The sequence below is a fragment of the Limulus polyphemus genome, unplaced genomic scaffold, assembly GCF_000517525.1.
Source record: "Limulus polyphemus unplaced genomic scaffold, Limulus_polyphemus-2.1.2 Scaffold4385, whole genome shotgun sequence".
In the NCBI taxonomy this organism is placed as follows: domain Eukaryota; kingdom Metazoa; phylum Arthropoda; class Merostomata; order Xiphosura; family Limulidae; genus Limulus; species Limulus polyphemus.
Window position 1 is genome coordinate 23733 of NW_013669995.1, and position 14292 is coordinate 38024.

The 14292-nt window shown below is 30.6% G+C and overlaps 1 protein-coding gene across 2 annotated transcripts in view; it reads left to right on the forward strand.

The window, feature by feature from the left end:
- Nucleotides 1-14292, forward strand: part of LOC106471066 (tyrosine-protein kinase PR2-like) — a 32340-nt gene that overhangs the window by 11775 nt on the left and 6273 nt on the right. Inside the window, exons 6-11 of one of the 2 annotated variants that reach the window (XM_013931654.2) lie at nucleotides 168-317; nucleotides 893-1008; nucleotides 2165-2323; nucleotides 4241-4380; nucleotides 6641-6721; nucleotides 9510-9592. In XM_013931654.2, coding sequence (XP_013787108.2) covers nucleotides 168-317; nucleotides 893-1008; nucleotides 2165-2323; nucleotides 4241-4380; nucleotides 6641-6721; nucleotides 9510-9592 — 729 coding nt within the window. The remainder of the gene's footprint in view (nucleotides 1-167; nucleotides 318-892; nucleotides 1009-2164; nucleotides 2324-4240; nucleotides 4381-6640; nucleotides 6722-9509; nucleotides 9593-14292) is intronic. The other variant, XM_022399689.1, reaches the window with a different exon arrangement.

Consider the following 14292-nt stretch of genomic DNA (forward strand, 5'->3'; position numbering starts at 1 on the left):
GACAAAGTAGATTGCTTGGGGGTGGGGGGGGGTTACGAATTTTTAGAACTCCAAATTATTTACATTTAACAAATAAATATTAACATAGTTCAATAAAATTATTCAACAAAATAATTGTGTGTTTAGGGAATGTTTTAAGAATTCATAATTAATATGTTATTTGTTAGATACTCGATGCCATTGATGCACCTAATTATAAGCGACTAGAGCAGCCAAGCCACTGCCCTAAGGCATACTTCTCACTCATGCTTAAGTGCTGGGAACATGAACCTGCTGACAGACCATCTTTTGCTGATTTGTATCAAATTATATTAAAAGTATGTATATGATAATAAGTTATATTTAAAGGTATGTACGTAATAATTAATGCTGTTAAAGGTACTTACATAATTGTTTCCGAAGTTTTATTCAATACTACAGAAATAGGTATCTGTGCATTTAGTTGAATATCCAATAAAATGTCCACTTTAATTACTAGTTGCTGCATTTTTTAAAAACAATGAACCAGATAAATAGTTTAGATTGAAAATGTATTGCTATATAGTTGTAGTAGTTTTTGATGTTCTCGTTTGCTGTTTTTTAAAACTGAGAACATAATGTATAAAATATTAGGTGTGAATGACAAGGAATTAAAATTGCACTAGTGTTTTTTCATAAATAAACGTAATTTTAATCTAATTGCTAATAGGTTTACCACATATTTTTGTAAGCCCATTTTGTCACTATTTCACTAGGTTAGGCTCTGTTAACTATAATAACATTATATTTGACTGAGAAAAATTGTAAAATATAAAACATTAGTGAATATAATAGCATTTCTTAACAGAAAAGGTTAGCCTTAGGTATACTCCAGTGATATTTTGTTCAAATGCTTATATCTTGATATTTCAAGTCAAAAACGGAGCAAGTGAGGGTTGTGAAAGGACCTACTGAACCCGAGTCAGGCAAGACTTCAAAAGTTTGGTTGAAGTACAAGTTAGAAGATGTCATTACGATTTTAGACCGAAGGTTAGTTAACTGTTAACTAGATTTTTTTTTTCATTAGTTCAAGGTAAAATAAGTATATAACTTGCAAGTAGTTAGAGAATTGTTTGAAATAATAGCTTTATTGTCTTAGGTTTTAATATCTCTTCACTGATAGTCATTACATACAGCCATCAGGCTAACATTAGCCAAACACCTATGTGTTGAATTGAGCTTTAATTTTTTATATCCTAATAGTCATTCACTCTTTTATTATAGTTTTGTATGTAGGTTATCAGTTGCACGTAGGAGAACTACTGAACAAGTGTGCAAATAATTGGAACTTTGACATAATTTACTTAAATGTCTTTCAGCTTTTCATTTGAACTCATTTTGGTCAGCTTAGAAAAGCTTCTGCTGCAAGATTAGTTCATCTTCAGGAAAGTAGAAAAAAGAATGACCGGTGTGGAATGTTACATTCTTCTTTGATGCACAAGTTTTCATTATCAGTTATATGCATGTTGTTTAATATATTAATTAAAACATAGTAATCAGAAGTGCAGGATTTGTGCATCAAATGAGGTTCGAAGGATCCATTCTTAAACTGCTTGTATGAAACTCTACTTGGACATATCATTTTTGTATTTTCACTAAACTGCTGTGAATATGAATCTGACAGTAATAAAAACATATTTTATATGTGCAGTGTAAGTTTGCTGTTTTCGTTAGCTTGTGTTTGGCGGTTTAAGAGTGGTGTTGTCTTTTTCACCAAAGGTAAAATTGAAAATATAATCTGTGATGTAGATACCTAATGTATTCTTTGATTGGCCAAACCCTCTGCTGTGGACAGCAGTTTCAACTATTCAAGGCTCACCAGCACAGCGTGGGTCAGCAAACAAGGAAATAAGCTAGGCCTACTGTAATCATGATGCTTATCTAAAATTTATGGGGTTTTTAATTCACTGTACATTACCCTAAATTATCTTAGATGTGTGAACAATATTATGACATTGTACTTAGTTTATTATTTTATATTATACAGCAGACTAACTGTTTAATGTATATATATTTACATGTTACAGATTGCTTTTTCACTTTATTATATGATGTTAAATTTAACATTTTCTTGTACACTAAACATAATTTTTATGTCTCCTTATTTTACTGTATTGTCAAACATGTTATGTGTACATCATTACAGGCCATTACCAAACTGTTACAATGTATGTAAAGGTGTATTGAGTAATGGAGAGGTGGGCCTCTTTCACCCAGATGACACAGTTCCTTTCGATGGCCAAAATACTTCATCTTCTCCACGCAGCTTTAGTATTGGTGATGGAAGAAGTGGAGTGAGACGCAGGTAAGAATAAGAAATAAAAGTAGAGAATGAATTGGGAAATTGCATTTAATAATGATCAAAGGTAAGATTTTTGATTCATAAAAAAAAAGACATTATATATATATTTTTGTCACTGTTTATTGCTGCATCATCACCATTGATTACGGAGACAGTTTTGACTTAGTGGTTAGTATGTTTGGCTTTGGATTGAAGGGTCCAGAGCTCGAGACATGATATAACACCCAGAACTTTCACCGTGGGTGTGTTATGAAAGTAACATTCACCCCTGTTATTTGGTTGAAAGAACCAGACAATGCCCTTTTAGCTATGAATGCCTTCCTTATGGCCAATAGCTCAAAATGAAGGATGGTTATATCTGCATCTTTCCTGATGACGACTTAATACTATGGGTCCAAACATTGTAATTATCGAAATCAGAACCTGATGACGACTTAATACTATGGGTCAAAACATTATAATTATCGGAATCAGAATTTGTCTACTGTTAAAGTTGCTGTTACTGTGTTTTTTATTTGATCTAAGTAGTTTTTTCTTTCTACCCATGAAAGAAACCATTCTCTGATGTAGCCAAGAGTGATAAATAGATTTTTCTATTGTATAATTAAGTTAATATTAGTCATAACAGCAGGTTTCAAATAGTTCAATCGAAAAGTAATTGAAGAATTGAAATTTTAAAAATGAATGGCACATTATGTCCACATAGACTAGGCAGTCAGGTCAAAGACCACTTTTCTGATTCCGATAATTACAATGTTTTGACCCATAGTATTAAGTCGTCATCAGGTGAGAGATGTAAATCTTACCTGATGATGACTCGATACTATAGATCAAAACATTATAAGTATTAAAATCAGAAAAGTTGCTGTTATTGTGTTTTCAAATTAATTATTCAATTCAGTAGGTTTTCCACTAAACAAAATATTAACTGACTACTTTAGTTTTTAGATAATTACAAGAAATTACCTTGTACTTCCTTTACTTCTTTGTTTACAAATATCAACACAAGGTTTTTTTATACTTAACAAAAGATATCAACATACATCTGTTTATTATACTATTCAGGCTTTTCCTTCCTTCCCTTTGCACATTTTCCATATTGTAATAGATCCCAGCCAACTCCTGCATTACATAAATCTGTTTTCCGTAAGTTCCTTCGTTTATACTCCACTAATACTGCCCTTTTCTCTGAACATTTTCCTAGCCCTGTATATGTACAAGAAGTTGACACACTTCCTCTGTTGTGTTTAACGAAGCAGGCTTAACTCCTGGATCATAAGGAATATGGTTTATCTGAAATGCGTCAATAAAGTTTTATACATCTTACAGATTTTTTAAAGTATTTAGTTGTTATCGTAGTTAGGATGGGACATAGAATTATTGTGATGTTTTGAAACTTGCATTATTTTGTAGGTATAATAAGTTTTACATAATTTACTTGTTAAGGGTAAAAAAACAAAAACGGCTGAATCTATTCTTTACTTCATCTTTATGGATTCGAAAGGTATTTTCTAGAATTCGGAAAGATGTGTAAATGAACCAGATTCACTACTATTGCTGTCTGTTTGCCTAAACTATCCTTCAAAAAAGTCTTATTATATATTGTATGTGTCATTAAACTTTTATACACAAATCCTCCATACAATGCTAATATCTGGCTACTAGTATTGTGAAATATATGGTTTCAAACAAGTGACTAATATATAGTTCTTATTCATAAATCCAAAACACAAATGAATTAGAACCTCGGAGGGCATTTTACGACACAGTTAATCAGTTTGTTATAAATGGGAGAAAGAATTAATTTTTTTTTTTTTTTTTTTTTATATTCATTTTGCTGTAGATATGAACACTTCATGGATTAGATATGTTAATTGTTTGTATCAAAATGTTTATTGTAATGATTTATTTCTCATTCAGATTCACACCAGACATGATTTCACGACCTCAAGGAGATCTTAAACACACTGTTCATGTTGGAGTGGATGGTACTTTTTTTGGAGACATTTCATTCCTTGGAAATAAATACAGTCAACTTCCAAAACGGATGTCAAAATATCGTGAGTATGTTTAAAACTTTGAGTTCGATACGATACCTACTTTAATCTGCACACGCCCTCGTGAGCCCGAAATTTCGAGGAACAAGATATCAAATGCTTCTTCTAATTAGTGAAAACAGTTTTCTCTTATGTTTGAATTTAGAGATTCCAAATTAGTAGTAAAAAAATTGCTTTTAGATTGAATTGGAAATGATTTGTGGAGAAACTTCTGAGGACATTATTTTGGGGTTCATCTTGCCATAAAGTTTGCATATTCATGCTATATTTTTGTACATTCTACAACGTGATATAGGTAACGAGAAAGACTGCACATATGGACTATATTGAGATTCTGTATAGCTAGTAAATAGTATGCTGAACTGTGAAATTGAGGGTTTGTACTTCGTGTCCTTTTTGTACAACTTTTTGCTCCACACTTTGATGCCATGAGTACGTTACAAGAATAATGGTCAAATCCCACTGTTTGGTTAGTATAGCTTAAGAACTGGTGTGGTGGTGGGTGCTGTTAATTATCTGTTTTTCTTCTAGTTTATTAGTTCAAAGTTAGGGACTGCTTTGCACAGATAGCCCCTGTTTAGCTTTGCACAGATAGCCCCTGTTTAGCTTTGCACAAGTATCTGAAATAAGTAAAGAAAAGCTATATTTAAGGATAATGTTACAAAAAATGTGTTGTTACGTGTTGTTTTTCACAAAATGTTATGTAAGTTAAACATAAAGTTATTATGAGTAGTATTGTTTCGAGGTAAGAAACTACCTATACCAAAATATAATAAAGAGAATTGTTAAGTAAATGATACTTGGTCTGTCATAATTTCAATAGAGAAACCCCAAGATATAAAATAATCATCTCACTGTAATGGATGTAGCGTGTATGTCAGTATCTATGTATGTAACCAAAACTTCTTTGCGCCATCTATTGAGTGGCACCACAAACAAAAATCCCTAAAAACTTTCACACTTTGGGTATTCAAGATTCAGACAATTAGAAAAATAACTGTGGTATGTGCAACAACCATTTCTTTATAATAAAACAAATTTAAATAACAGTACTCTCCTCACAACTTTCACTAGGATGTCCATGAGGGTTTGATTATATTTTTATTGATGTAGTTTTTAAATGTAGTACTAAGAAACTGAAGTTCTTAAGAAATATATTTTTTCAACAAACATTACAGTTTATAGCAGTAAAAGTTTTGAAAAGTTTGAACTCTGTACGATGAATCATTTTGATGCAATGAGTTGGGTATAAGACTAAAGAGTACAATCTGAACACTTTTCCCGTGTGCAGTACTTCCCAGAAAAAAAAACATTTTTTTTAGAAAATATTAATTTTTTCTACATTTTTTTTTTTCTTTTTAATTAGGTATGAATATTACGAATAGTAATTACCAGCACAAATTGTAGGTTGGCATTTTTTCTAGTACCAATAAATCTGTTAGTGGTTCATTCATTTCCAAATACAGTTTAAACAAAATTGAGAAGTTTAAACAGAACTTTAATTTCATACTAATTTTTCAATCCCACCATTTATAGAAAACTGGTCGTTAAAATCTTTCATACTAACTACTTTGTATGCCCGAGTTATATATTCTGGTTAAATTAGTTGACCAGAAAAATCTGATGCACAAGTATGAACTTTATCGATCCATTACACTGAAAAGATACAAGTGTTTTTTTTTCTATCAGTAATTTTCTTTAAAATGTTTTAAAATATAATGTGATTAGGTGATCAGTCAGCTATATAGTTTTAAGTTCTTACCAAAGCAGTCACAAAATCAATATTCAGTGTGTTTTATTGCATAAAACTTTCCAAGGCATACTTTTTCCCAAGAAATACTATTGGTTGGATATATTGAATTGTTGGTAGCTTTAAACGTTTTATGAGAAAAAATCAAAAATTGATAGGGCGATTTGAATAAAAAATGCCAGATTTATATTTCTTTTATACATTACAATTTTGTGGGTCTGATAAAAAAAGATTGAGTAAAAATAACATGCAACAGTTTTTATAAACTGTTATGTTTTTTGGTAAACACTTGTAAAACACGAAATGGGTAAAACATTAGATTTCAAGTTTGAGATTATAAGAATAAGAAAGTATCCTATTGTTTTTTCCTTTTAACTGCGTAGATACTACCGTTGTGGTTAATTTTATCTTTCCTTTTAAAGTATTTGTATGTATATTACTTTTATGGTTAACTTTGTTTATCTTTTCTTTTAAAGTATCTGTGATTATATTTCACTTTTGATGAAAATATAGAAAGTTCTGCAACAGATGAAGTGGATGGTGAGTCATCTCCAAAAAAAAGTCAGCTTAATGAGTCATCTACTAAAAACTCCAGTAAGTGTTGTGGGTGTTTTGTTTGGCAATTTCTGGTTGGTGAAAATGTGATTCGTATCTCTTTTATGTTTACTTTATGTGTTCAAGGAACAATCGCAATATTACTCTAGTACGTCTTGTGCAGAGTAATGTCCTTTTAAGAATGAAAAAAAAACTTACTTAATAGCAGTATTTTAACTTTTGCTTTCAAATAAAGAAATACAAAATAAGGAAACCGCGTAAAGTGATTAAATTTACATTCGTAAAAACTTCTGACAAACACGATTAAAATGCAGCGATTGCGTGCACTTGCTAAAGGTTACATTTTGCATTTATACTTTGGAGTTTGCGCTGATTCTTGAACTGAAAAATAAATCTTGTGTCAAATATTGAAATCCTTTGTGGCTGAAGACTGTAAAACATTTTTTTTCTGTTATTCTAGTTGTAATAAACTTATAAACCTCAGTTTTTCTGATAATAAGCTAATTTATTTCACATGGTCGTTTGAAAGCAGTAGTTACTTCCAAATTCTTAACAATATCGTAGTGTTAACAAACAAATTTAACTAGTTGAAAGTTTTCATGTAACAAGCCTCACAGTCTTCAAAAAATAAGAAAGTTAACGTGTAATAAACATTAAGCTGTAGTTACATTCGAAATTTAAAAATATGGTGGTAACCAAGGAGATAGAGCAGTGGTGTAGCAACCATCACAATCTTCTGATCATAATCAAATTAACATATTATTCTAGTGAAACAGTAGCCAGATATTTGGTGTTGTAGTATAATGTTGCTACAGTAGTTAATTAGATTGAGTGATTGTGTGGCTTCAGCCAGTTGATAAATATAGTTCTACTTAACTGGTAGTCGTGCAAAAACTTTAGATAGACTCATCTAGCACTAGACATTTAATAAGGATTCAATGCAGTTATTTAGTGATGGACTGATGTTAACCAGACCACCAGCACATTCCCAAGACATTTAGTACCCATCACCAGCACATGCCAGGGATATTTAGTAACTGCTTATCACCAGATAACTGATGTTTACCAGACCACCAGCACATTTCCAAGATATTTAGTACCCATCCATCACCAGATAACTGATGTTAACCAGACCACCAACACATTCTTTATTGCCAATTTAAGGATTTGAAAAAATGAAAGAAACATTTTTTATATGTAAGAATTAAACTCCATAGGACATGAACAATTATAGACACTTATTCACATTATTTTCTTGTAGTTATGTCAAACTTTATGCAAAGTTATAATACCCTTTACATTTATACTAACTTTTAAATGAAGAATGTTTTGCACACAAGAGCTTTTTGAAGTCAAATGTACAAGCTCACCACAGGACTTATGATGTCAATACCTGGTTATTAATAAATGACTGTTTCCCTAACTACCACCAGAGGGCAGAGACAGGTATTACCTAGCTACTCGACCTGGATTACTATAATTGTTTTCTTAGATGACTCTCGATATTTACCAGATGAGGACTATAGCTGACATAAATGTTTGTAAATTGGCAACGAATGAGGACTATAGCTGACATAAATGTTTGTAAATTGGCAATGAATGAGGACTATAGCTGACATAAATGTTTGTAAATTGGCAATGAATGAGGACTATAGCTGACATAAATGTTTGTAAATTGGCAACAATGAGGACTATAGCTAACTGAAGACAAATGTGGAAGGCCTAACAATTATACCAAAATTAAAGCACTAACTTTCAAAACATTCTACAAAGAATGTTTTAATCTAAAAATAACTTATAATTAGGACTAAAAATATCAAAAACCTAACAATTAATGCTTGAATCGAATCACTTGAGAGAAAGTTCTTATATTTTATGACTTAACTGAAAATAAGGAGATCATGCGACATCAAATCCCTAATATTGCTAATACCAACACCTTCACCTACAAACACCATAGATAGAGGATCAGAAATGTTTTAACATGCTGCTTGAGTATCTCGGTACAGAAAATGCAGGAAGACTTTAGGCTTCATTTATTGGGTGTTTCAATAAATGTTTTCATACAAGATCATTCAGTCAGACACATATCAGAAAACTAAACGTACAGCAGTAGAGAGAAAAATGGCTCCCACGATGGTTCCTTCAGTAAACTTAACTATTCATAATGGATTGTGCAACAAGTTTCACGCATCTGTATGGGTAGTACAAAGATTTTCAAACAGGTAGCACTTGATGAATATCTGAGCAAGAAGTTTGAAGTTCTATCCACAAATTTTATATCAAGTTTTTCACATGAAGCAAAGAAACAAACATTTATGTCAATACATTTAGTTTTATCATCCCATCTGCACGTGAATGATGGAAATTAGAAAAAAACCTTATAACACAGAGAACAATGATCATTTTGTTTTTTTATAGGAGAGGAAAATTTTCTGATATGGCACTACTCATTTTCATTGCTTACTTGTCCTACATTTTCATGGGCAATAAATGTCATATGTCTCTAATTTTAATCATCTACCTGTACTACGTTTTCATGGGCAATAAATGTCATGTCTCTAATTTTAATCATCTACCTGTACTACATTTTCATGGGCAATAAATGTCGTCTCTAATTTTAATCATCTATGTTTTAATTGGTGACGAATTTCATGTTTCCCATTTTTCAGCAGCTCTAATCCTAATGTTTTACAGGCAACAGTTAATGTCATGGTTCTCATTTTCATCACCTACCAGTTCTAAGTTTTTACAGATGATAAATTATCATGTTTTTGATTTTCAGCGTGTGTCAGTCCAAAGTTTAAACACTTGACAAATTTTTCAGGTCTCATTGAAGTACTTGAAAGTCGAAGTAAAGATAAGGAAATCGGCGATGTCTCTTCACTTGATGAAAATTTCGATTTTGAAGTGAGTTTTGGTTTTGTTAACATCAATAAAATTACTTTAACCTGTATTTGACCGTTTTTTATGATAGTAATACATAATATTTCATAATTTATTAGTAACATTAATATTTCTGTATATCTTACAAGACAGAATTTTAATTACCATAGCAAACCTAAAATAGTTGTGTCTCAGAAGTACAACAGTATGTTGTTTAATACATGTTTTAGGCTTTTGTAGAATAGGTTTACACAGGTTAACTAGATACAGTTAACAGTTGCCTGTAATCCTCCTGTTAAAAAATGAGGGAGTTTGAGAGCTTGTTAATCTGAAATGGAATCTAAGATAAGACTCGCTTTTTAAAAACCCAAAATTTGTTCTCTTGTACAATATTATTATATATATAGATCTCAAGAAATACTAATTAGAATTTTGATTGCTTTTCTATTTCAACATAAAATATTAAGTTTAAATATGTTGACTTTTGGGTGAGTCTTGTTTTTGAGTTTTTTTTATTACAATTTATAATATTTTCACTTCATTCTTTAATGATATTTAGCATTTCACTGTTATTTTCTCCAGAACATATACACAACACACACAAAAAATTCCAAATAATGTAATTGAACTAGTCTAGGAAATGTGTCAAATCAACATCTTTGTTAGATATAATTAGGCTTCAGACATCACTTAGTCAGCTCTCCCTATCTAAACATCTAGCTTCATATAGATATTGAGACCTGCTCAAGTGTGTATCATTGGACAACTAGTGGAGTTTGATCATTTATTAATCGGTAGGCTCCTTAATTGATTACATGCAACTAACTGGTTATTCTCATGTCAGACTTGGATAGTTGAAATAATCACAAATAGTAATAACTGTAAACACTAATTTTGATTAGCCAACTATTTTTGTGAAACTAATCGATTTAATTGTAATTTTGATTGATTATTTTTTGTGACACTATTTGACAACATTTATGTTCCTAGGTAATCAGTTATATTGATTAATTGAGTTAATTGCCCAGCTCTTCTGCAGGTGCATGTTTGGCAATGGTCCCATTTATGTTGTGCTAGTCTGTTTGTCCTGAGTACATCATTAAGGAGATAAACTCATGCATAAATGTCACGTACACTCTTGATTGAAATGATGATATTCAGATGCAAGCTTGGCTTATCATGGCAATAAAAGAGAAAAGTAACTCAGCCGTCTTGTGTTTTGAACGTTACTCACTTGTTCAAATAAACAATAAGATTACAAGTTAGGCTTTATCTACCCAGATAGTTGTTTCTTTTTTTAGTCCATATCAAAACAACCTAAAAAGCTTGTTGACAGTAACAAAATGTATAATTCTAAGTTTACTTGATGTTAACATTTTTTATATTCATATTAGCAAGCTTTTGATAGTTGTACTGGTAACAATATTACAAGAATTTCTACTTATCAAAGTGTATTTTCTTGTATATTTAATACTTGTGTGAAGTGTAACATTATAACAAGAATACTTAATTACCAAAGCATATTTTTCTTGTATAATGAAATCATATTAACTAAACAGTTCTTTTTTTCTGTATTAGCGCATGCTTTCGACTGCTGTCACATTGAGCCATCTTTAAGCTTTATACAAGGAACTACACTTTGACAGGTACACATTCTTGTAATACTGTTATGCTTCACAGAAGTATTGAGTATATAAGAAACTACATTTTGATAAGTAGGTATTCTTGTTATATTGTTAAGCTTCCCAAAAGTACCAAATCAAAGTGGGTTCCTCGTCATCAAATATGGATTGCGTTTTTAAATAAGGCAATACTCTCCTCTTAAGTAAGAAATGAAAGCCAGACTTTAACACAAAACATATGAATATGGATATCCATGATATTAATTATATATTCTTATTCAAAAAGAAAAAACAAATCCTTTCCTAAAAAACACTATACAAATTACAAGTTAATTACTACATAAATCTTTATAAAAACAAATAAAATGATTAAATTATAGGTTCACTAATTTACAAAACTTTATGAAATCAAGTTAACTGATCAGTTTATAGTTTATTAGTTCACAAATCTTTCTAAAGACATGTTAACTTATCAATTTATAGGTTTACTAGTTTACAAATCTTGAAGAAATCAAGTTAACTGATCAGTTTATAGTTTATTAGTTCACAAATCTTTATAAAAACATGTTAAGTTATCAATTTATAGGTTTACTAGTTTACAAATCTTGAAGAAATCAAGTTTATTGACCAGGTTATAGGATAACTAATTTACAAATCTTTCACAGTAATCTATTAAAAACACAGTAATTTTAAACAAAGAACCAAACATAAATAAACGAAAAATCAAAGAATCCATCTTAATTGAACAAAACAACCCTACACTAAACCAACACCCTGGGGTGTCAAGATATCTCTTTTTTGAGTTGCAATGGTGGAAAACATGGGATGTTTTTTATTGTATTCTGTAAATATTTACACTGTAACATTTTTAAAATTTTAGGTACATTGCCTTGAAATATTTAAAACTTAGATAAGTATCATCTATTAATTTTAATTTGACAAAAGATAAGCTGAACAATTGATGAATTTCAAATGAAATTTGGGCAGTGAAAATTTTATGTAACAATTTGAATTTGTGAGCTCTTTCTTTCTTCTTTACTGCCTAAACCAGAGTCTACAGCTAACCATTCATTACTTTCTAGAAATTTCATTATGTACAAAGTATTGCAGATTAAGTTATTTCCTACGTTAGATTTTTTTAATATTTTCATTATCAAAAAAAAAAAACTTTAACTACAATAAAATGCTGCATATATTAGATGTGCCCTGGGTTTTGAAGATGACTGCAGAAGTAGGACCCCACATTGCAGTGGGGATACACCATCTATAAGTCTTAACCTCTGTTTGCCAGGCTCACATGTTTGTTTTTAATATATACAACATTTTTGTTGTTGTAGTTAAGGTTTGTTTTGATAAATAAAATGTTTATTCATCACGGGCTGTATTTAACAGTCTTCCTTTTGATGTTAATATTTACTTAACTCTTGAAATAATGTTTTTACATATACATATAAACGTAACTTCTCGTAAACAGTAAGGTTTTCTTATTTCTTGACACGAGAATGATTATAAAACTATACTAATTTTTCTTGCTTATCTGGAGTGTTCAGTTCTGCCTGTTGAGAATGAAATATTTTTTGCAGTAGACTTGAGTTTTTTCATGAAATAATGTGTATAATCTAAATTTAATATATACTCCCCCCACCCCACCCCGGATTTAAGTAGAACAAAATTGTGATAAACTTTAATAACTTCAACTACACGATGCTTTAATAGACAGCCCACTGATAAAGATATTATGTAAGTACGTGAAGGCCCAGTCAGAGGATGGTTGAAATTGCATCAACCACACTTCTGTAATATAACATCTTGTAATGAATATCATCTTTAGTTATATAAAATCTAGATAACTTCTAAGGTGTTGATTGATCTAGAGTTGTAAAGTTGACTAAGTTTCTGCCATCAATAAAACTCATATTTTAAACTCCCAATTTCTGGTCAAATACGTTTAATCTGAATTATATCAGAATAGACTTAGATTGTCCACTGTCCAGATTTGTGTCTTAACTATAGACATATGGTATTAAAGGATAGCTGTGCTTGTTTGTTTGCCAGGTGTAACTGGTGGAAGTATTTAGGTCTGATAACGTTTTACCGTATGTGTGTGCATTATCTTATCAGCAGTCTCGTACACAAATTGATAACTTTGCCTGGGAGAGGAAAACAAACAAACTTTAACCTTTTCTTATTATTGAGGCACTACAAAATTTTGTTGTTGCTGAAGTAATTCGCATGTTGCAAGCCCACTTGTTTGTTAAAAAGCATGCTTTTACAATGCCTCCTGTAGGTAGAGGTTTGAAAAGTAATTTCAGTTCTTTGAAATTATCATGGTTAACTCGTTCCTGGTCAAGAAAAAAAGTAAGTCATTGGTAGATTTGCAACTAGTACATCTGAATTCAGTTCCTAACGTATTTTATTATGTTTTTTGGAATTAGTTTTATTTATTGATTACAAAGAAAAAAAGGTGGAATAGAACTTTCTTCATAAATTCTGTCCATATTTAATTAATCCACTGCAGGTACATGAACAGTGTAGTTTCAACTTTTGTCCAGTGAAACACGTTTTTTTCTGAACTTTTTGAGGTCAGGGTGCACACTATTTTAGCATGAGCTATATTTTAACTTTGATAACATTAGCAAACCTTTTGATATTTGATGAAGGTTTGAATTTTCATTGTATCATCAATATTATGTATTTCGTTGGTCTACAGTTTACTTCTGTACAATAAATTATGGTATTTATTTACTTGAATTTCTGAAAGCTGTGTATATTATTTTTCATTTTATTTTTTTAGCTTAAACAAAACTAATCTACATTTTCCTCGGTATATATATATTGTTCTTGAAATTTTACACTAGGTATTTAATGATTTATCAAGAGAAACATTTTTTCAAGTCTGATTTACGCACAAAGAACTGTTCCCTACACAGTAACTTTTCACAGGCTATTGGAACAAGAAGCACACAATGTAATTTTTAAGAAGTTAATTAAAAACGTTTTTGTAATTTCATATGAATAGCCTAAGTTTTTAATCTCTCAGGATAGTAATTTGTGTGTGTGTGTGTGTGTATATATATATATATATATATATATATATATATA